The 24,573-nt window shown below is 38.2% G+C and overlaps 1 protein-coding gene across 2 annotated transcripts in view; it reads left to right on the top strand.

The window, feature by feature from the left end:
- Positions 1-5,026: 5,026 nt before the first annotated feature.
- MERTK (MER proto-oncogene, tyrosine kinase) overlaps positions 5,027-24,573 on the top strand; it is a 67,192-nt gene continuing 47,645 nt past the window's right edge. Inside the window, exons 1-7 of one of the 2 annotated variants that reach the window (XM_034427544.3) lie at positions 5,027-5,286; positions 8,860-9,295; positions 10,488-10,588; positions 13,372-13,545; positions 17,294-17,380; positions 19,481-19,596; positions 24,272-24,455. In XM_034427544.3, the coding sequence (XP_034283435.2) occupies positions 5,166-5,286; positions 8,860-9,295; positions 10,488-10,588; positions 13,372-13,545; positions 17,294-17,380; positions 19,481-19,596; positions 24,272-24,455 (1,219 nt within the window). In that variant the 5' untranslated portion in view covers positions 5,027-5,165. The remainder of the gene's footprint in view (positions 5,287-8,859; positions 9,296-10,487; positions 10,589-13,371; positions 13,546-17,293; positions 17,381-19,480; positions 19,597-24,271; positions 24,456-24,573) is intronic. The other variant, XM_087883255.1, reaches the window with a different exon arrangement.

The following is a 24,573-nucleotide window of genomic DNA, read 5'->3' as shown; positions in this document are numbered from 1 at the left end:
CATGGCTTAAAGATATGAGCTTGGGTTATATCAAGATTAGCATGATTTTCACTTTTGTTTGCAATAAAATGTTTCACTCAAAACTACAATAAAAAAAACCCCTAAGTAATTTGTCATTTGCTTCAAGAAAATGTTCATAATATCGTAGTTAGTCCTCAGATGAAAAACATTGAAACTCAGGAAAATGGCTGCTAGTTTGACAAGAGAACAATGAAAAATCCTGGAATCTATACATGGTGCTAATTCCAGAAAGAAAGTCCAGTTTGGAAACTCCATTAAATAAAATATTAATATTATTACAAAACTCTTCATCTGTTTTCAGGATATTAATCAAATTAAATTCTCTTCAACTCCTGACAAGTAAGCACATTCCTATTGGTGACTTTGAAAAGATTTGAAATAAGCAATGAAATAATGAACAATTAAATTCATCTCCACTAGGTGTCAGGCAACCTTCATTGTGCCTTTAGCACTGATAATGACCCTTTTTGACTGGGTGTGTCAAAAATTCGGAAAATGCCTAACTTGATTCTGCTGGCATGTCATTCCCAACTCACTGAACAAAAGAGAAACAATTTTTTACATATTCATTTATTTGAAAAAAATATAGCTTTGTGTTATGTAAAGAAACATCAAATAATTACAAAAATGAAATATGAGTGGAACAAACTCCGAGGCTGCATTAGATCACACCTCACTCTTGTGTCACCTCTGAAAATTGCATGAAAACAGTGTGCTTTCGAATAGTTGTTGGTGGATGTTGATGTATCACTCAAAACATGATGTATTGTCTTTGATATGCATGTCACTGCTCTAGGATTTCTTATTAAAGGATTTTTTTATCCTTGATGAACAATTTATGATCTGCTTCTCAAAATATATGTGCAGCAACCCATATGTTCCTTCCTTCCAGACAAATTTTCTGTAGCAGTAAAAACAATGGAAACAATCATGAGAAAAGAAAGCAAAGTTAGCAACAAAGCAACACTGAACTGGAAAAGGACCATTTAAACCAGTGTTTCTTATGGTATGGTCCAAAACCCTTTCATGAGCTCACAAAATCAAAATTATTTGCCAGCCTATGTTGGGGAAAAAAATAGAAAATTAAAATCCCAACAAACAATTCTGAGTGAATGCATCAGCTTTAAATGTATATCTAATTTCAAAAGCATTCAAGCATTCACTCAACCATAAACCCATAAAGGAAACCTTTGTCAATCCTGAACTCTGAGAAGAAAATAGCCCAACCCTGAAACATTAAGACTAACATCCCACACCCAGAAGAACATGAAACTGAAAGTCTCAATCCTTTTATTGTTTCTCTTTAGCAAATCTTGTTATGTTATGAAGGTTAAAATACTGTAAGGAAATCTATAGCATCTCTCCATATTTTTTCACTTTGCAAGTTGTATCCATTGCTTTCTTTGTTCTGGCCCTTTCCCGGCCAGTACCCTTAAACCACTAAGTCTTTCATAGATTTTGTTCAAAATTGTGCACATAGACTAGATTATCTGTATTTTGCTCAGAGAAATTCTTTGCATCACCCACTTTGAAAGCTTCATTTTTCTTTTTACCGTACTATGTCTCAGACACCCACAGAAAAATGTTTTCCTTAAAAACACTAAGTAAGCTGAGTTTTAAGGGATGGGCATTCATTTTGCTTTTTTGCCTTAGTATGTGTTGGTGAGTTTCTTCTGCCTATTTATCTATAAAGCATGAATACTAATTCTGTGGTAATCATTTACCACAGACTGTGAATATGATCAGAAATTTGAACTAACTTCCCAAAATGTTCAAAAATAAGTGCATTGTTGAATAAACCTATTATGCACATGTCACACTTCTGTGAAAAGCTCTCATATTCCAGCATCAGTCCATATACCTATACAAACAGGTATGAAGAGAGTGCCTGCTAATGGGACTTTCCAAATGCATATGGTCTTTCCATAAAAGCTGGTTAAAAGGATCGTATTATTCCCACATGATTTGATAAACTGTTGCTTGCTTAAAGTCAGTGTACATTACTTCAAGATAGATGGGATGAAGATGGGATGAAGAATCTGACCCAGTAGAAGGCAGCTTTGATAATGTTGTCATTATCATTATCATCATCATCATCATGCAACAGTAACAATAAGGAGGAGCCGAGGTGGCGCAGTAGTTAGAGTGCAGTACTGCAGCTACTTCAGCTGACTGCTAGTTCAGCAGATCAGCGGATCAAATCTCACCGGCTCAAGGTTGACTCAGCCTTCCAGCCTTCCGAGGTAGGTAAAATGAGGACCCAGATTGTTGGAGGCAATATGCTATTTAGTATACTGTCTTTGGTGTAAGCCGCCCAGAGTCCTCGGAGAGTGGGCGGCATAGAAATATGACTAATAAATAAATAAATAAATAAATAAATAATAAATAAATTGATTGTTTTTAAAGAATTTTCAGATACAACTACCAGGATGATTAGGGGACTGGAGACAAAAGCATATGAAGAACGATTATAAGAACTAGGCATTGCTAGTCTAGCGAAGAGAAGGACCAGGGAAGACATGATAGCACTGTTCCAATATTTGAGGGGCTGCCACAGAGAGGAAGGGGTCAAGCTATTTTGCAAGGCACCTGAAGGCCAGACAAGGAATAATGGATGGAAATTTTCAAGGAGAGATTCAACCTAGAAATAAGGAGAAATTTTTTGATGGTGAGAACAATCAACCAATGAAACAGCTTGCCCTTGGAAGTTGTGGGAGCTTCATCACTGGAGGCTTTCAAGAAGAGATAGGACTACCATTTGTCAGAAACAGTGTAGGGTCTCCTGCTTGGGCGGGTGTGTGTGTGGACTATATAGCTACAAGGTCCCTTCCAACTCTGTTAATCTGTAAACTACTTGGGAATTAAAAGAACACAGGAAAACAGAGAACCTAATTTGGAAAGAAAAGAAAAGGGTCACCGTAGGTTTTCCAATTATTTTGTTAACTAGATTTCTCATCTGTGAGAGCCAGCTTGTCAGCTTACTGCCCCTGCCTAATTTTCTAAAACAACAACAACAACAGGGGGAGGTGAATTAAAGCATAAGAACGGGTGCTCAATTACCCCTTCTCCAACTGCCTTTTTCTGGTTGAAACTGCTTTTCTCAAAATGTGCATTTCCCTCCTTATGGTACAGATTAGCTCACTCAAAGAAAAACAGCCAGGAAAGGGGAGAAGAAATTCTGAGGAGGATCAACAGCCCCCCCCTCCATCTCCGCATTCTGTGCTTTATATTTATTTTTCCCTCCCTCTGTTTCAGAGGAACCTGGCAGTAACATATGGCTGCTGCCATCACGTCTAGCTTGGCCCTTCTATGCTAGCGGCGGCGGCAGCGTGTGCCTTTTCTTAGCTGCTGATTACTTCAAGATGTTAAACTGTTGCTGGGGCCAAAGGAGAGAAGCAGAAACTCAATACATTGCCAGAAGTACAGTTTAGAATAGATAATGAATTAGAATATATACTGCACATTTTTCAAAATTTAAAAAAAAGGAATGTATTGGTTTCCTGTCCTCATTTTTATTTATTTGCTTTTGACATGCACTTTACAAGGCCCTATGTCTTCGATGTTCTTTAATTTTAGGAGAGAAAGATATGTATAGCAGCAACTATAATAAAAGAGTCTTGGAAACCCTAAAATACTAATACATTTATTACTAAATCAAAGATACCTAATCTAATGCTAATCTAGCAAAATTATAGAAAATCTTTCCCGTCAAAAAGTAAACATTTCAGATCCTATGAAAGTTCAGGTCAGATTTAAATTATATGTACCATTAATAAACATATGATCATGTCTCTCATTTTCTCTCCTCGCCCCTACCACCCCATTCCCCATTTTATGGAAAAATAAACATTGTGGATTGGGTCTTTAATGTGAAAGCTGAGAGAAAGCTTTTAACCATTTACTGCCTGCTGGGTTTTCTTTCCTGATTAGTAATTTAGATTTGAAAAACTCAAATCTTTTTCAGGGGACTTTTTAGAAAGCAGACATAGAGCTCAAGAATTAGATTCAGGACAACATTGATTTGCATAACAAGTCTCACTTGAATTACTTTATAGTTCTCTGGTAAACTTTTTTTTAAGATGGTAGCTAAATTATACATCATTTATAGAGCAAGGTTTATAGCTTGGTGGAGAGGCACATTCTTTTTATATGTGTTAGATTAGGAAGTATTATTTCCAAACTTATCTGGAGTCTTTCAAATCTTTTTGACTGCAAAAGGCCATTGCATGAATTCAGTTCTGCTTCTTTTAAATTTCATAAATGGCATTAAATATTCTGTAGAATTTCACATTAAAGCTCTATAAATTCTAGGGAATTTAAAAAGCCATACAGCTTTTTAGAAAGATAATATTTTAGCAGATGTCAGGTTATGGAGAAATCATTATCCAGTTATCAGAGGAATTGTAGAGGGAATCTAAATAAAGCCTATTAAATCCCACTGGTGACTTAAATCCCATCATTTTACCTCTAAAACTACAAAAAGAATAATCGATATTCAAGAGTTCTTGAATATCACAACACCATAGACTTTCCTCTGATGCTACCATGCAATGCCTGCACATAAACCTTGCATAGAGGAAGGGGATTTTTTTTAAAACTTGGGAAATGCAAGTAACATTTCAGGGTTCATTTCTACAACAAGCTCAAGGGTTATTATAGAAATGAAGATCCGAAGATTAAAGCTTGACAAAGCAGTATCAGTGGTTTGCATTTCACGAAGGGAACCCCGTCTGCAGTCTTCTGCAATCAGAGCCTTCAGAACACCAGGACGCTTATCATCCTTCCCTATCAGTCCCCCTCAGGTAGCTACAATTCTCCAAGGGCGCGCTCTCTCCCTCCCTCCCTCCCTCTCCTTCTGAATCCTATTTCTCTACATTGGATCCAATCCCGCTATCCCGATCCAGAATTCCTCCTCCCCCCACCCCGATCCGTCCTCCTCTATTCGCTCTCAGCCGCAGGGCAGGACCGTCCCACCCCCGCGTAACCCACCTCTCCCCACCAGTACCGAGTTGGAGGGCGGGCCTTTCTCCTTGGATCCGCCTCTTCGTGAGTTGCCCGAGAACTTTTGTTTTGGGCCAGCAATCTGGCCGGAGGGAAGTTTTGTGGCGGTAGCTCAGCGCCCGAGGCGACCGCGGGTCGGGGTGATGAGAAAGGGGAGCCCCAGAGCGCCCGGATCGGAGTCTGAAAAAGCCTGCCTGGCCGCCATGAAAGGGTCTCGGGGGCTGCCACTGTTACTGCTGCTGCTGTTGTCCTCCGCCGTGGAAGGTAAGGCGTTCCTCCCGTCTGCTTGGCTCCCACGGGCGGGGCGCGAGCAGTTCTTTGGTTCCCCCCTTATGGAGGTGGCAATGGGGGATTCCTGGGTCCTCCTCTCCGCACAGGTGGCAGAAAGGCGATCCTGAATATCAAGGGGCGCCCCAAGAGACTTCCCAAAGTTGGGGTGAAGGGCTGACGGGTCGCAATCTGACACCTGCAATTATATAAAGAGAAAAGGCTCCGCAGAGGCTGGTGGTCACAGTATGCAGGGATTTTAAAAACACCCATAATGAATGTCTATGGAAATGCTCACTCATCCAGGTCATGGTTGTCTCAAAGGTGCTTTTTTCAAAAGGCAGCTGGACTTTCTTTTTCGTGAGAAGTGAAAGGTCTTCAAGAAAAAGCAAAGTCCAGACGCCTTTTGGAAAAACACCTTTGGGACACCCGTAATGAATGCTGATTTCCATTTCCCACATGCCATGACTAGTTTCTAATGCGGAGGCAGACTATGCCAGAACCAGAAAGTGGGTTTTGTCTGAACTCAATGAATTCTCAAATGCTTCCCAATGCCACGGGGGAGCCAAATCCAAATGCAAACCTCAACTGGAGGGGCACAATTGGGGGCGGCGGGGGGAGGGAGAGGAGGAATTCTGGATAGAGATAGGCTTCTGGGGATGCACTGGGTGAAGAAAGCTGCCTGCCTGGCGCCTCTTTTCCTTCCTTGTTTTGGATGAGACTCTAATCATCAGGCTGCACTACTTAGCCAGGCGCTGTAGAGTCCAGCGGGCAGCGGGGAACTTGAATCCTCTGTAAAGTTGTAAAGAGGAAGCTGGCATATCTGCAGAGTAAGCCCCTCTGAAGCCTGTCTGGATGGATGAGGAGGCTGAAGCTGGTTACTTAATGCTTCTTCCACTTCTTTATTCTAGTAAATGTTCAAAAAAGGCAGCTTAATGAGTAAAGGACAATGGTAGATGGGGCTGTTGAAGAATGCTTTGTTTGTGCCTATTTTGAGTGAGATAAATTTATGCCGCTGTAAGACGAATTCTGTGTTTAGAGAACCATTTGATCAGGGTGAGATATGTACAAAGATAATTATTTGTATTATATTAAATTACTTGTCATGAAGGGCAGAGTGCCCTAATTAAACAGAGATGGTTTAGATTACAGTATTTTTTTTACTAATGTTAGATCTTACACAAATAAATACATTCTATAAACTGTGCTTGCATTGATTTTACTGCTATCTGTTCTTATAAAAATAAAGAACTAGGAATAATGGATGTGTCCCACAGTAATGTGTTAAAAGGTGTACAATGTAGGAACCCAGGTTCTAAATCTCATAAAATTATCTTCTGATCAGTTTTACCAGGTCATAAAATTATTCTCACAAAACTTTATTCTGCATTTCTTGGATACAAATATGATGAGCTAGAATGATAAAGCATATAGTACCAAACCTGCATTTAATAATGCATGTATGCAAGAAGGCTGAGATCCAGTACTGTTTTTGGCATGAGTATAGGAAATGCATGCCAGCTGGTAATATGACTCATCCCATATCTGAAGAAAAATATGCCAAAGAAAAATATAGCAGCATTAAAAGGGTAATCTACAGTAATCTGTTCTGGGGATAGGAGGGCGCTATTCCCAAAAACCAAAGCGAATTGATTCCTTTGGTGAGTGCCTTGAAAAAGTCCTCTGAAATAACTCTCATCAAATCTGGAGTTTGGAAGTGAGGCTGGAACATGTGCTGCTTCAGCCTTTATTTTTACCCCAAAATCATAGTAATGATTTGTTAAGCAAGTCCCTCATGGATTCCTCCCTATAGGCAAAATCCATATTTCCCATGCAGTGAGGTGTCTGCACAAATGGTAGATATGCCAGAGATGCTTTGTCCATTCATGCTCTCTAAAGGCAAAATGCCTGCTAGTTCTCCTCTGAAGACATCTTCAAGCAGTCCTATCTCCCGGTAAAGTACAGTGACACAAGCTACATCTTCAGTCACCCCTATTAACCATGCTAGTTAATCTGATTAGAGTGGGGTCCAGGACTATGTGGAGGTTCATGATTTGCCCATGTCTGGTAAAATGTGCTTATTTATTGCTGATATTGTTTCAGAAAAGCTCACCAACTCCCCCCTTTTAATTAAAATATCCCATTTACTCTTTCTAAGAAAAACTTTTCAAGATTTTCTGTCTTATTAATTTCTGTTCCATAAGGAAGGTAAACTATTACTACGGGCAAATCAAGAGCAGTGATAATGCCATTTTATATTGCAATAATAAGGCCACACTTGGAATACTGCGTACAGTTCTGGTCACCAGGATACAAAATGAGATGTCGAGACCTTAGAACAGGAGTCCCCAACCCCCAGTCCATGGACTGGCACCAGTCTGTGGGATGCCAGTAACCAGGTCACGCAAACAACCAAAGCTCCATATGCGGGATGCAGGCAGCACGCAAAAGCTCGCCCTCTCCGATTTGTGGCAAAACCTCTCTCCACAGAACCAGTCCTTAGTGCCCAAAAGGTTGGGGGCCTCTGCTCTAGAAAGTGTGCAGAGAAGAACAACAAAGATGATAAAGGGTTTGGAGCAATGGTGGGTTTCTACCGGTTTGGCCCAGTTCAGGCGAACCGGTAGCGGCGCTGGCGGGAGGCTCCGCCCACTCGCTCGGACATCATCATGGATGCTCTGCACATGCGCAGAAGGTTCTGTGCATGTGCAGAAGCTAGTGAAGTGAGCGCGCACACGCACACTCACAATTCCAAAACTGTAGCGAAGGTAAGTGAAACCCACTACTGGTCTGGAGGCTAAATCATATGATGAACAGTTGAGGGTGGGAGGTATGTTTACTTATGAAAGAGAAGAATTAGGGGTGACATGATAACTGTTTTCCAGTATTTGAGGCGCTGCCCAGAGAGAAGAGGGAATGACATTGTCTAAAGCATCAGAGAGAAAAACAAGAAATAATAGGTGGAAGCTTGTTAAAGAGAGATCCAACTTAGAAATGAGAATTTTTCTGACATTAAGAACAATTAATCAGTGGAATAAATAGTCTCCCAGATTTGTGGATGCTTCGTCACTGAAGGTTTTCAAAAATAAACTGGACAACTAATTGACTGAGATAGTATACGGTTTCCTCTTTTGAGAAGGGTGTTGAGACTAGAAGATCTCTGAGGTCCCTTTCAGCCCTATGATTCTATGTTCTATCTTTTAGTTTTGTTAAGTTTCCCCTTCTTTTTTGTCTGCAATTGTAGTGGGGCCGTCAGCAATAATATTAAGGGGAAGTTAAAGTTTCATTTTTCTTTACTGCATTTTGACTGTTTTTGATTTAGTGTTGGAAAGAAGCATTTGAAAATTTGAATAAGGTGATGTGATAAGGGTTCCTCTTCAACTGTCCCATACATTTCACCATTTTTTTTAAACTCTAAAGCAGCCCCTCCATTTCCAAAAATGAGCTCTTCCAAATCCAGAAGGTAGCCTTGCTCCAGAGCAAAATAACAATGGGGATAGGTGAAATTAGTTTTTGTACCATGTAGGCATATATTATTGAATTAGTGATTAAACTATACCTCTTAATTTACAGGTCTTGCTATTGGAAAACAAGAAGCAAAGGAATTTGGCTTGACAACATCTACCAAGTCATATTCACCTGAGATGGACTCAGTAGGTGTACAACCAGTAGCCCAGTCCTTTCTGGCCTGGTTAAACTATACTTCTCCAGTCAGTACATTGTCACCTCCTATGGATTCCAGGCTTGTGAAGATCAATACAGTCACCTCATCAGGAGATCATGCAGGTCATCTTCAGTCAATTAAGTTTAATCCTACAGTAGGAACTATACTAAGCGCTGAACATATGGATATCAAATTTAATTGCTCTATCAACGTTCCCAAGTCACTGGTCAACCAAGACTTCCCACCTATTACCTTGTGGAAGAATGGGAAGGAAATTCTTGATGTTGGCAGCCACTATTACCAGTTTGATGATAATGAATTAACCACTATGAAAGCTGCTTTCAGGTAATCAATTTTATTCCATTTAATTTTAATTTTTAAAATTTTCTGGAGTTAAATAATTATGGAATGTTAGAACCCTAAGATTACAGATGATTTTCCCATTTATATTTGGAAGGCACATCAGATTTAAGAAATCTAATTTTAGGACTATTATAAAAGAGTCAAATATGAAACAAAATGGGGACAGTGAGTGAATTGATTTCATTCTTTCCTTATCCTGAATTGTGGAACATTTATTTCACTGAATATCCTTGAAGAGATTCAGAAACTACAATGCAGCAGCAAGTGTTCTCTTGCTAAAATATTTATGTACTTTATGAGATGAATGTAGTCACTGCATTTGCAAAGAAAAGATTATCTAGAAATGTATTTAGAGAGCTTCTAGCCAAACATAGCATCCATTACTTTGAGTTTGGATTGTGTGAGTAGATGTCCTCCTTGTAATGGCATGTGGGAATGACCTTAAGAGATAGGAAGAAGAGATAGGAAGAAGAGCCCTAGCCTAAACAATGGTCTGATAAACAAAATATGGGCCTGAAGGAGGAGGGGTGGCAAAAATGTCTCAGAAGGAACCTTCCCTAGTTTTTCGGAGCATAAAAGTGAGGGATTGGAGAGGTACTTTCAGACTTGCAATATTCTCTTAATGTAACCTTACAATAAGGATAGAGCTAGTGGTCTTAGGTGTGCTTCTTATCTGGACTATTTCAGAAGGCTAACAATCCACCTTTATTACCCATACATCTTTCCCCTCTCTATATATACTAAGCAAAATGAAATTTCAGCCCATGGGATTCATAGAGTAACAAGTCCATCCCAATCCATGAACTTGTTACTCTAGCTGTCTAGCCTAGGAGGCTTTCTGAAGACCACATCTTTAAAACTCTATCTTGCTCTTGCTCCTTCAGCACAGCTCATGACAGCTGCATAGTCCATTTTGGGACTATGAAGAATGAGGATACACCCCAGTATTTCCAGTACTTGGAAACATTTTTAAGTGCTGAGAATGCTCTTTTTAAAAAGTCCTAGAGTTATTTCCCTTGTGGATTGCCTTCCTACGATATTTATTTTTAATGAACCTTAAAATACTGCAGCATTTATTTCAGTATGAACAAGGAATACCAGAGTCTTGACTAAGTCACAGAGTGAACACTGATGGCCTTATAAGTCTTTTTTTTCTCTCCCTTTTCTTCTATAGTATACCCAATGCTCAGCATTCTGATAAAGGATCTTATAGCTGCAAATTGACAATTGAGAATGAGGAAATTGAATCAGATCCTATTTTGGTTTTGTTGGAAGGTAAGTTTAGATCAGGAATAAATACTTGTTGGCTAAAGCGGGTGATTTTGCAAAACAATCCGACAGTGATAATTCCTAGAGAACCAGAGGTACAGGAGAAATGGATTAAAACAGGGAAATTATTTATAAAATAAGTAAGGAGGTGAATGAGGTTCTGCTCATCATGCTAACTCACTGAAGATATTCTCTTTCTTTCCCTCTCTCTCCCTCTCTCCCCTCCCTCTCTCTCCCTCTATCAGCTTCTAGAAAATTAGTGGAAATTGACTCCCCTTTGCCCCCCTACATAGATGCTACTTACTACAACTTCTAACATCCCTGTTGTCTCAATAATTGTAATTTAGCATCACCTGGGAAAACCTCATGTTTCTCACATCAGTTCTAGCTGGAGATGGGAGGAGAAACACTACAGGCAGGCGGTATTGTTTTTAAATGCAAAAAAAGTATCATTCTTATATTCTCCTTTGCCAGGGAAGAGATGGTTTAGAAATATAGTGGTATTACCTGAATGATAGAGATTACCTCAGTACTCCCATGTTACACCATTCCTTCACGATCTGCATTGGCTCCCGGTTGTCTTCTGAGTGCAATTCAAGGTGCTGGTGATCACATTTAAAGCCCTATGTGGCCTAGGACCAGAGTACTTGCGAGACCACCTCCTGCCACCGGTAGCCTTCCATCGCCCGGTTCGCTCCCACAGACTTGGTCTCCTCAGGGTACCTTCGACTAGACAATGTCGACTGGTGACCCCTAGGGGGAGAGCCTTCTCTGTGGGAGCCCCTACCCTCTGGAATATGTTACCCCTGGAGCTCCGGATAATCCCCGATCTCCAAACCTTCCGCCGGGCCTTGAAGACCTGGCTCTTCCAACGGGCAGGCCTGGGTTGACTCTAAACTGATTTTGTAGCTTTTTAAATTCTTAAATCTTAAATTTAAATTGGTATTCCCACGTTTAACCTTATTTATTGGCTATTCTGTTTTAATTTGTCTTTTAACTTTTGTATTCTCTGTTTCTTATTGTTGTGAGTCGCCCTGAGTCCTTCAGGAGAAGGGCGGCATACAAATCAAATCAATCAATCAATCAATCAATAAATAAATAAATAAATAAATAAATAATACTTTGGTTGCCCCTGAGATATTTTTATTCTCTCTTAGACAACATCATTGGTTACATACTGGTCAAGAGAATGGAGACCAGTCTCTTCCCACTCCAGTGAGCAAGTAATTAATGCATCTAACATGTATTCAGAGTACACTTCAGGCTCATTTCAAATTTAGAAATTACTGCTTTGTAAGGGTAAACGGACTTCAAAAGCAGTTTTGGGGACTTTAACATTTATGGATTCCAAATCCCAGAATTCCATAGAGAGCATGCTGGCTAGGGTATTTGGGGAGTCCTACAAATCTTAAAATTGCTGAGGTTGAGAAAACTGACTTAAAGTAACTTTTTCTCAGACTGGAGCCCTACAAGTGTGTTCATTGACTGGAAATGGGCACATCTGACTGGGCACATCTAAATTGTATGAAAAAGGCCTTGGGGAATCACTGTGACTCTCTCCCTTAATGCACAATTTCCATCTATGTAGACAGAATTTTTAAAAAGTTCTAAGTATGAAAACAGAATAGGGTATGAATGGCAGTGTGAGCCAGATTAGCACCAGACTGGTAGAAAAAGCAGGTTACAGAAGATCTTTGATGGACTATCAGATTGATCTTTATAATCTATTAATTAAAATATGGAGGCAAAGGGAAATGTTCTAAAGCACGGTTGTCAAACTCCTGGCCCGTGGGACGGATGCATCATGCACTGGCCACACCCACACCCGGCTTAGCGAAGGGGAAAAAAGTCCCAATATGTCATGTGACGCTGCCGTGACAATGTGAGTTTGACACCCCTGTTCTAAAGGCATGCACAGGTTTCAGATTTTGCACAGGATAAATCCTATCTCAATTGATATGGGTAAAGAATGGGAGTAGCAAGATTACTACTCCATCTTGCTCAATTGCTTAATTCTGCCATGAAATGAAGATCAGCGGAAGTTATTTGGAAAGTACTATTTTTGGGTTTACGTTCCTATCCATTTTGGCTGGTGCACTTTGTTGTTAATAAATCAATCAATAAAAATAAAACAATTCTAGCACACCATTAGTCTTTGTACTGAGTATCAAGAATCTTTCCTTACCCTATTTTTTAACTAATTCACCATTTTTAAAATACATTCACCAGTGGATTGCTGAAACTCAGACACAACATGAATTGGTTCACTGATCATTTATATATGTATATATTTTCTTATGTGATTTTTAAAAATTGTATTTAAAAATACCATAATGGAAGATTACTCTATGAAACATCAAAAGAAGCCACAATCTCCTTGACTGTTGCTTGTTTTAAAATTGCATGGTGGTGGGAGAATTCTGGGAGTTGACGTCCACACATCTTAAAGTTGCCAAGTTTGAAAAACACTGATCTCTTGTGTTTGTCCCTTGATCACATTAAGGTTGCTCATCTCTGAGGCTGGACAGCTATTAAATATGGGATTTATTATCTCAAGTCCAAGACCTCTGAATGACACTGCAATGAGAAATCATTGTACTTAATGCTTAAAGCTTAACCGTATAAATCCAGTCCTTCCAATCTGAGGAAATCCAGATGTCATGGCTTACAACTCCTTTCACCCATAGTCCTACAATGGAGAAACCCTCATGTGTTGGAGAGGCCACTGTAGTTCTACGTGTCTCTTGTTTTCAACTTCTGAGTAGTGCTTTTACTTCTGTTGCCTGCAGGACTGCCACATTTCATTAAGCAGCCGCAGGGGCTGAATGTTACCCGAAATGAACCGTTCAATCTCACATGTCATGCTGTGGGGCCTCCTGAGCCTGTTGAGATTCGCTGGCATTGGAACAGCAACCTAATCCCCCAAAAAACTGACATTTCTCCATCTGTGCTGAGCATGCCAGGTGAGTTAAATCCATTTGTCCTGACACAAATCTAGCATGCACGGTTTGCTATTCTTCATTGGAGCAGGAGAACATTAAATATAACTGAAGCGTGTAATTGATCATATGAGTCCTGGACATTCTGTCTTGTTTAAAATGAGCAGATTAATGATACATTTATTTTAAAAGGAGTAGCCCAAATGGACTAAAACAATTTAAAAAAAAAATTTTTTTTGCCTATTGCTGTAGGGAATGATTTAATAACAGAAAACTAAGAGTTTTTTAGAGTCAGCAATATATGTGTGTGTGAGCGTGTGTGCATAATGGTATAATATATAGTACATATTGTGTGCAGATGGATAGATATTTTACATGAAGAAGATCCTAGATTTAATTAGTGATGTGTCATAGTTAAAAAACTAAAAGGATATTTACTATGCTAACAGATTCAAAAGTTGTTTTAAGATGGATGGCTATACAAATGTTAGAAATCAATCAATCCTTTAGGCTTTTATAGTTGAATCCATTGGTAGATAATGGATTTAACTAGTATTTTAACTAGTGATGCTACTACTATCAGAATGGGCATTGGTAGATTGATATTTAACCCTACCGTTTGTGATACTACTTTAGTATTTGGTAAAATCTCTACATTATATCAGGGATTGCTTTTGTATACATTGGGGCTTCTTCAGAATTCAATATTATAATTGATTTACTACCATGTCTAATATTTATTTAAATGTAATTTCAAATGAAATATAATTGACATAATATAATTTGATAAATCTATATTTTTGAGTATAGTGTGCTTATGGAAAATGCAATCTGCAAATACTGTATTTTAGCGATATTAAATTCTATAGGAGGAGGAATGGCAGAACCTGAGGCTGGAATTAAAAGAGCCATCAACCTAGAATCCCTACATAGCCACAAGAGGACTAAATCTAACCCACCTTGAATTTTGTTGACCTTTATTTAACTCCAGGCAGTGCTAACAGTGGAGAAGATTCCAGTGCATACTCATGATTAGTAATAAATCAGTTTAATTGGAACTTGTGCCAGACAGAAATGATAGGTATGGGTTATGCCAACATTTAAAAGCTGTATTCATTCTGAAGTCAAGGAATGAAGGAAAAGATGGTCTTACTATCACCTCTGCTGAAAGGCCAACCATTTTTAATTCTTCTTCTTGAACCATTAATATTCTTTTAGGAACATAGCTGTCCCATTTTTTCCATAGTGTGATTAAAATTGTAAGTCTCAGTCAGAGGCTGGAATATAAGTCACTCATATAAGTCCCATTTGGAGGATGAAGAATAGGCTAAACATCTTAATAGAAATATTACTATTAATCATCTCATTATTTCTCGCCTGGATTACTGCAATGCCCTCTACATGGGGCTGCCCTTGGGGTGCACCCGGAGGCTCCAGCAGGTCCAGAATGCGGCCGCGCGGGTTGTTATGGGAGCTTCTCATTACTCCCGTGTGACACCTCTCCTGTGCGAGCTGCACTGGCTGCCAGTTGTTCTTCAGATCCGCTTCAAGGTGTTGGTTCTTACCTATAAAGCCCTTCATGGCATGGGCCTGAGATACTTGCAGGACCACCTCCTACCGGCCTCCCACCGCCCTGTGCGGTCACATAGGGCTGCCCTCCTCCGGGTACCATCGGCCAAACAATGTCGGCTGGTGGCCCCCAGGATGAGGGCGTTCTCAGTGGCCGCACCGATCCTCTGTAATGAGTTATCCATCGGGCTCCGGACGGCCTCCGACCTCCGCACTTTCTGCACCGACTTGAAGACATGGCTGTTTCAGCGAATTCCCTGATCTGCTACAAGATTTTATTTTGTTTGAGGTTTTATATTGGCTGCTTTTAGGGTTTTTATTGTTATATGTTTTAATTCTGTATGCCGCCCCGAGTCCTACGGGAAGAGGGCGGCATATAAATTTAATAAAAATAAATAAATAAATAATAATCAGTTAATTGACCCAAATCATAATGCTTGGACTGACAAGAACTGAAAATCAACAACACTGGGAAAAATCACAGATACCATTGCAGTATAAAGTAATGGAGGACAAGATCCTTCAAATGATAGCTAGCCCACTATTATTGCTCTTTCTCCGAACAGGCTAACAGATACATTTTAGGGATATTGTAGGAGAAGCAGTGGGGTTAATGTTAAGCATGAAAGTTTAAGTCCACAGGCAAAGGTACAATTAAATTGATTTATTGCTTATGATACCTATGCACAAGAGTTTTCTCAACTAATGGTTAACATCTGCTTGGAGTTAGATAAAGGTCAACAGAATTATGGTGTGACCTTGAACCAGTCACTCTCTCAGCCCTAGGAAGAAGGCCAGGGCAAACCCCTTCTGAAATCTTGCCAAGAAAACTGGAATCACCAGGAATCAACATAGATACGTGGGGCGGGAGGACAGGACCCCAAGGCCCTGCCATTTTCTTTGGGGGCCTATAGAGGAGCACACAACCATGGGCTGGTTAGTGCTCTGAAGTGTGTGCCCCTGCCTTTAGTTAACTTTTAATGTTGAATTTTAACTATCTTTTGTCTCTTATCTAAATTTTATATACAGTTTTTATGTTTTAATATGTAACTTGTACACCACCCAGAATATTCTGGGAAAGGAGTTTTGTTTGTAAGCCCCCCAGAATTGCCTTATTGAAGAGATGGACAGCATATAAATTTAATAAACAGCTAAATAAATTTTGTTGTTGTTAGGTATAGTTGGAGAGCTATGGTTTTAGACTGCATAGAGAAAGGAAAAAGGAGGATGAAATTTGGGATGAAAACATATCCTTGGAAAATCCCTTGGGACATCCTTGGGTTAAAATATACTTCAGTGGTCACATTTTATGAAACTATTCTCTGTGCCTTAATTGTTATTTTTACATATATATGTGTATGTGTATACACACACACACACACACACACACACACACACACACACACACACAGAGCCTACAACTGCTCTTTAACTCATACCAAAAGTAAAACTATTTTTTAAGAGCGCAGTTATGATCCTTTTTTTGAGTAACCATTTAATAACTAACAAACATGCTTTATAGTACCAGCTGAATGACAAACAACTACTGGACAAAGTTGCGGTAAAATCACCCAAGGGAGGCAGGGCTAGAATGTCAAAGTTCAAGTTTTGGTAGTTAGAAAATGTTTATATGGTTTTAGTATATTTAATATGTTAATTATTAACTTCAGTGCACATACCTCTTCTTACCAAAAACTAGCATGAAAGTTGCATTTCTGTCTCTTGCTAGATTACTACTGAAATTCCTGTGGTTTAAAAAAGGTCCACAGCATTGCGTGCAGGCTGTGCAAAAGAGGTTACCTATCTCTATTGTGTACAGTTCTTTTTGAATTATTCGCTGCAATTGGTTTACTGAACTTTTCCATGCATTGACATTGCTGTGGCCCAAAGTGGTAGCATAAGGTATTAAAATAGCTCTGTCAAAGAATTCAGTTATATCTTAGGTAAAAGAAAATCTCTTTAAAAAGAACAAAAAACACCAAGAAGTCAAGCTTTCTCTTAAATGCTACCCTTGTGGTTAGAGAAATGTTGTGTTTCAAGAGAGATTTGCTCAAAATGTAAAATAACACCTGAAAGTTTGTTCGTAATCTTTGTTCAGGAAAGAAGCCAAATAAAGTTATAATTTATTTTATTGTGTGCCATGATCATGTTTTCCCACAGCCACATTCTCAGTTTGTATGTTTATTTTAATTTGGGTTTGCAGGTATTAATGAAGCCGCTATTTTCCACTGTGAAGCTCATAACAAGAAAGGATTAGCAACATCATCTGAAGCCCGAATCAATATAAAGGGTCAGTCTTATGTGTGGGAGTATCTTTTATCCTTCTAAAATTTTGTTAATATACATTCTGGAAGAAGCATGTTGCATTTCTTGCTGAGGTCCACTGCTCTTAACTATAATTGTTTCATAAGTTACCCTATAAAATACCTTTTAAATTAAATTTAAATCTTTATTTAAATGTATCTTCCAATGTCATCGACAAGGAAGGGAGACATATGTATTTTCTATAAGAGGGGTTCTATAAAAGTGAGAACAGTATTGTACTGTACTGAAAAAGCCCTCTCTTTTTAAATGCTTTGCATTTCCCAAAGGAATCTGGTCTACCTGAAAGACACAAGTCAGATTCAGGAAGTATGGAAAAATTCAGTAAATACTAGCAGTGGATTCATGAAATTGTTAAGATGGAAAATGTGTTGTGGCTTAATTTATTCTGTGAATTAAGCCTAGACTAGCTTTTCCTAAACTGTTGCCTTTCAAATGTATTGGAAAAAGAAGGCATGACTGTCAAATAACTAACTGGACAACCTTATGTGTATGTTTGAAGTTTCAGGAATTTATTACAAGTCACCTTGTTAGATTGGATTTCCTAATTAGATTTTATTCTTCTTCAGTGCTGTATACAGTACATTCTCTATGAGCCATACTAAAATTTCATCTGAATGTTCAGTGATACTATTAGGAGCATGAATGGATACATAGATTCTGGATATTAAATGAATTGATTTAGTATAGCCTCTTCTAATATATATACTACAATGGATGAGCTGGATCTTTAACTCCAAAATTCCTAGCCATCAGGCCTAGATATTAAGAATTTTGAAGTCCTAAAATATGATTAGAGGGCGATAAGTTAGAGAAGCCTAAGAAAGAGATTTTTCCAAATATGGTTAATTGGCCAGCAGTAAACCTGGATAAAAGTAGATCATCCTACCCCAGTTCCTAGGAGAATGTTACTTTTTAAAAATGCATTATTAAAATTCACTCTGATTTGTTTCGGCACTTTTTTCAACAGTAAATTAAACACGTTCCTTTTCCTCCATCTTCAATCTTAAGGACAATTAAGAAAGAATATGATCTTATGGTAAACTGTTCTTTTTGGCCATAGTAATGTATAAAATCTATTTTCAATGCAAATAGCAGCATGCTATACTGTACAAACCATTCATTTATATGGTTATTTCCAAAATAGCCCATCCTAATGTTTTTTCATTTATTTGTTTTGATTTTTACAAGCTTGTACCACTACTATTATAAATTGATAAAATTAGAAATAATAAAAAAATAATAAAAGAAAATCATCAGAAAGTGTGAATGCAATGATGTTGAGTCCCGTGTAGGTCTGTGCAGAAGCAAGTTCCAATTTAATTCAATTGAATTTAGTAAAGAATAAGTTCCACTGAGTTAGCAGAATTTATATATATATATAATATATTATATATATGATAGGAATTATAATTTTGTACACCTGTTATATTCTTCTTCTTCTTCCTCCTCCTCCTCTTTCTCTTCTTCTTCCTCTTCTTCTCGCTGATGCACCCCTCCCAACCTCATGTGCTACAAATGCATTAGGACTTTGCCTATATTAGTTGGGAATTCTGGGACCATACCCTAACTACTAGTAATTTTGGGGATGTTTTATCTGGAGGATACATTACAAACTGTTTGAACTCTGTAACTAATTATGTTGTGCATTATAATTCCCATCATTCCCAGATAGCACATGGATTGGGGAATGAAGGTTATATTCCAAAATAACTGGAAAGTGCTTGCATGGGGATGGCTCACTTAGGATACTGGATTTTTGTCAGATAAGATTAGGTTCAGATCCCCACAAAGTTTACTGAACAAATTTGGGGATCAGGCCAACTCAAAGTTTGTTGTAAAAATGACAATTGATGAGAAAGCTGCATTCATCACCTTGAATTCTTTGGAAAAAAAACTGAGAGAAAAATCAACAGAGTAACATGATATTGAGGGGATCCATTGAATTCAAAATGCTTTCCAATACATTGGTAAATATCCATCCCAAATATTCAAACAGATTTTCTGGACAAGCTGACAATCACAAATGAGATAATTATTTATGAATATCTTTTTGTTTCTAATGCAGGACTTCCATCTCCACCTATGAAGGTTCATGTTCTGAGCACAAGAGCCCACACAGTGCTGCTATCTTGGGTCCCAGGGTTTGATGGTTATTCACCTTTGAGTTCCTGCAATGTTCTGGTAAATAGAAAATTATATTTAACATTATTGTAGTGCTTTTTGATGTGAAGTTTTATATAATGCTTACTTTTTCTGTTTTCATCAGCAAGGCTGCAGAATAAATAATTGGTGATATTCTCCTGAGTGTATTGGGATTGCACTCTTCTTTTTGCTAAACCAGCCTTCCAGTCCCAACAACCCCAGTCAGTGAAACCAAGGGCCATCTTTTCTTGGAACGGTGCAGGTTATGATCTAGGAAGAAAGGAGGTGGGGAAAAGCTGGCTTGGTAAATGTAAGCAACTCCTCATCCTGAAGGTTTGAGGTGAACATTAATAATAGCAACAGCAACAACAACAACAACAAAATCTTAGCAAAAAGAATGAAATTCCCTGACAGCCTTCCTTCCTTTATCCTTTCTGCTAAGTGGGGTTGAATTCTTATAGACATTTCATTAGTCAACTAGATATGCTAGAAGGGAGTGGGGTTTCTTCTCTGTTTATGTACAAGTAATTTGCCCTGTCAATGTTGGTAGGAGTGTTCTTGGTAGTTCCTTTATTAGTCTGCTGTTTATTGTTTGATTGTTTGTCTGAGTTGGTGATTCCTTCATTGGGGTATTGTTTACTGCTTGTAAACAATAGCATTAAAAAAGAAGAAGCAAAAAGACCAAAACTCCTCCTTGCCAACAATCAACATCCAGATAAACAGAGATTAACATGAAGATTAATACCAGACCAACAATCAAGCAGTCCTTGGCAAGATATGAACAGATGTAGCCTTTTGCGGCTGTTAAAAGAGGACAAGTCTGTAGGGATCCCTCCCGCTCCAATGAAATGCTGGCCCTGAATCACACCTACTCTAAAGAGCGCATGCAGATTTCTAGATGTGGGTTCTTGGTTGAAGCCAAGAAAATGAACCCAGGGCAGCTATTGTGATGCTGATCCATCTCTCTTAGCATCCAGTCTACTCACAACAAGCATTTGCATAGGATGGAAGGTGTCAACTTTTGTGAAGTCTCTCTATATTTTTTGAAACTGTGCCCCATTCAGGAGATCCTATTTTCTTCTTCCACTTTAAATGCTTTTGCTTCTTGCCAGATTTTTTTTTGAACCACATTGTCTGTGGGGGCATGTTGTTTATGCTGGCTTCCAAATGCCCTGCCTTTTTCCCACTGCTATTGTGTTCATTAGGCTGGTTTTAACTGCATTCCACATTCTGATTACTGGAATGTTTGTTGAATAAGCTCCTCGACAAATGAATTAATGAACGTTTTGAACATCTATCCATTTTGTTTTTGTATTCTATCTATTCGACAGGATTCCTGTAATCATCAAAGGAGGAAAAAAACATAATCTAATGTTGCATAACCTTAGGCAGTTAGCCACTTAACATTTAAATATCTCACAGCGCTGCTGTGTACATTTTTGTACACAGTGCAGTCATGTCAAGAACTGTGGGCTTCTGTGTAAATTAGTGCTGCCCAATCACTTTTATTTCTATTGAAAAGTGGGAGACTTTTTCTTTTTCTTTTTTTTTTTTTGGGGGGGGGGGCTTCTCTGAAACTTCTGGCTTCACAGTAACTGTTCTTATTTGTGATATTCCTGGAAGAGAGGACTGCTTAACTACTTGAATTCCATTGGCTTCTGGTGAACTTAATCTAATTATAGATTGCACAGGATTACAGTTTGAGGGTTAGGCCAGATTTAATCCCAATTGTTGCGCGACAGACTCATAGAAATCAATTGTATAATTTCACTGGGCCTACTATCTGGATGACCCAAGTTTGATTATAGTTCATAAATGATAAAGGAGGATGGTATTGCTTGTATATTTTGGTATATTTGGTATATATTTCAGGTATATTTTGCCTGAAAGGAAGCAGAAAAAAAAGCAATTCTGAAAATGTAAAAACACAGCAGATATTTGTATTTGTTATTGTTCTAATCTCTCTGCCTTTATAGAGCTGTGCAAAGAAATATTTTACCTTTATGACATTTCTTTTTTTGAGAGAGAATACCTCTCCAGGGTCACCCAGTACACTAGAGGTATTAATGGAGATTAGAATGGTTATGGTTCATCCAACATTCTAGCTTTTTCACCGCAATAGTGGTAATAATTGACAAATCACATTCCCTAGTATACTCAGAAATTACTAGCTTTTAGAGAAGAAAATTTTGTGCACCCTATGGTAAAGAAAACAGTTTGTTACATATATAGGATCTAATAAGATCAACAATCGAATCTTATGCCCTAATGTTCAAATTACTTTGGGGGTAATAACACATATTTATGAGTAATTTATAACTGAGCTTTTAACTCCAGATGCATCCTTTTGGAATTTGAATTAGGTTTTCATTTTGGGACTTATCACTTTGGGATATTTGCTATGTTTTTTTAAAAAAAATATTCTCATATATAATTTTTATTACAGACTTTTTTCTAATATAGAGTAGAAACAATATAATTTTTAAGTTAAAGATAAATGAAGAAAAGTCATAGAAAAGTGAAAAAATCCTTAATGTCTTCAAATATGGCTAAGAAAAAGATTTATCTGAAAACCTGGATTGCTGCTGATCAGTTGGATTAGAAATCTAGTTCACTATACTGTTGAATAGTTTCCCATGCCTACTGGTTATTAGCTGAGAAGTATCTCCAATCTCTTGAGGTTAGTTGTGCTGTGAGAAAAGTCTAAAACATCTGGATACTACATTTGAATAGTTTGGACTGGAGCCATAAGGCCATTATTGCTTCTTCTTTCATTTGTGATTGTTTCTTGACAAATGGAAAACTCCAAAGAGTTGACAAAGTAAAAATTGCACATAGACAGAAAGTCCAATTCCTCAAAAAAATAAATAAATAAGGGCAGAGAGTCACTTCCACAGAGCAGGTTTGTAGTCTTCACCCTTTGAGATCATGCTACGGTTTTAAATAATTGCTTCATGCTGCCAAGGAAGTGCCTTTCCTTGTTGATAGCCAGGCCGCATCAGCATTTCCTGAAACTTGATTCATTCCATTGAGAGGCCAGGGCAAATGTTTTCCCTTTTAGTACCTAAATGAAGCTTAAGGAAAAATTTCCTGGCAAATTTATGTGCAGGTGAGCCTGACTTTTCAGTTTCCTGTGATATTGGCATAAAATCCATTGAAGCCACCCTCATTATCTTTTAATTATTCTGAATAAACAGCTTTTAGGGACTGTCATAGCTGGTGGAAAATGCCTTTCTTTTCCGGATGTCATCATGTTGATGGTATTCATACTGCATTGTTACTGAAGCTCTGGCAATAGATTAAAGAGTTTTTAAAAAGTCAGCCTTATTCCAAATGTTAATATTTTATATTAACTATTACATTCATAAATGAAAACTGTAGAAATACAATTCTGAGTCAGAAAGTATAAAAAATTCCAAAGTTAATTTTTAAAGCAGTGTATGTAAAACATCCCAAAACTGGACTAAAATTACTGAAATGTTGATGTTTTAAAAGGTATAATGGTTTAGTTACTATGCTTAAATCAAGTAATCTCTTCCACCTCCTTTTTTACTATAAAGAGGAAATTAAAAACCAGAGGTATATTTATAACTTTTAGAATTGAAACAATCCAAGAATAGGAACAGCTGGTTATAATTACCTCTCCATTTACTTGCCAATGCATCTCATAGCACTGTTGAATGCCTTTTATGCTTTTCTTTACAGAGGGTACAATAGTATTTAATGCTATTATTTATTGAATGCTGCAAAGGCTGAAAAGAGACTGAATTGAAACGGTACCTATTTTTGTGCATGCTTAAATGCATGTGTGTGTGTGTGTGTGTGTGTGTGCTCAGGAATGGGATTGGGAATCCTGTGTAATGTATCTTCCCTTATACATTGAGACATTGAAATGCCTATAAAAGGGAGCAAAGCTGTTTTCCACTGCAAGTGGGAGTACGAGACAGTGCCATCCTTTGGCTCTCTGATGACCTCTATAATCAAATCTGATTGACCAAACAATTATATGACCTTGCCTCACTGACTATGTTATTCCTGATGGCCTTGATGTGTCTCCTGAGAGAATGGCCTTCCTTACATTATAATTGTACAAAACGAATTGCAAAACCTGTAACATAATTAAGTACAGCAGCAAGTAAAAGGCAATGAGTTTTATGGGAGTCATAGAGAACCTGAATATATGAACATTTTGGGCTACTTAGAACTCTTCCTTCAAAACAATTTCAGTCATAAACCTAATCCCAACCAAGTCTCTTTGACTTTAGTTCTAATCAACTTTTGTAAAAATAAGCAAAGCTTAGATTGTTAACAGCATTACTTTCATTTACTGGGTGAGTTCTACATCATGGCAGCATTCCAGATAGGTCTAGGTCAGGGATGTCAAACTTGCAGTCCTTGGGCCAGATGCGTCACATGTTGGCCCCGCCCTCACCCGGTTTAGCGAAGGGGAAAAAAGTCCCAATACGTCATGTGACACTGCCGTGACGACACGAGTTTGACACCCCTGCTCTTGGTCATTCTTTCAATCCATCCAGTGTTCATCATGGAGGAGTACCCTTTGCTACTTTTTGTCATCAAAATGCTTTCTATGAGCTCTGGCAAACAAGGACTCCTCAGCCACCTTCTTAAAACTGAAAATTAAGCATGGATAATTGAAGTGATACTTTCAGAGCATTCCTTCCTTAACATATTTGCTTAACATTTTTTAAACTAGGTAAAGGAAATTGATGCACCAAGTAACACTTCTATGATGATTTTTAACACTTCTGTACCACCGCATCAGTATCTTATTCAGAATCTATCAGCCATGAAGGATTACAACATCAGTATTTCTTGTATGAATGAAGTAGGACGGTCAAGTCTCAGCCCTTGGATTATGGCCAGTACAACTGAAGGAGGTAAGAATTATCAACAAGGCAGCATGATGGTAGTGGACAGAGGAATGAAAGATCATTCTCCAGGATATTTGCAGTAGATCAGCGAAAAATTCTGATGCTCTATGGCTTAACAATAAGC

Source organism: Pantherophis guttatus, chromosome 1, assembly GCF_059756535.1.
Source record: "Pantherophis guttatus breed Tessera chromosome 1, ASM5975653v1, whole genome shotgun sequence".
Classification (NCBI taxonomy): Eukaryota; Metazoa; Chordata; class Lepidosauria; order Squamata; family Colubridae; genus Pantherophis; species Pantherophis guttatus.
This window is presented reverse-complemented; position numbering and strand designations above follow the sequence as displayed.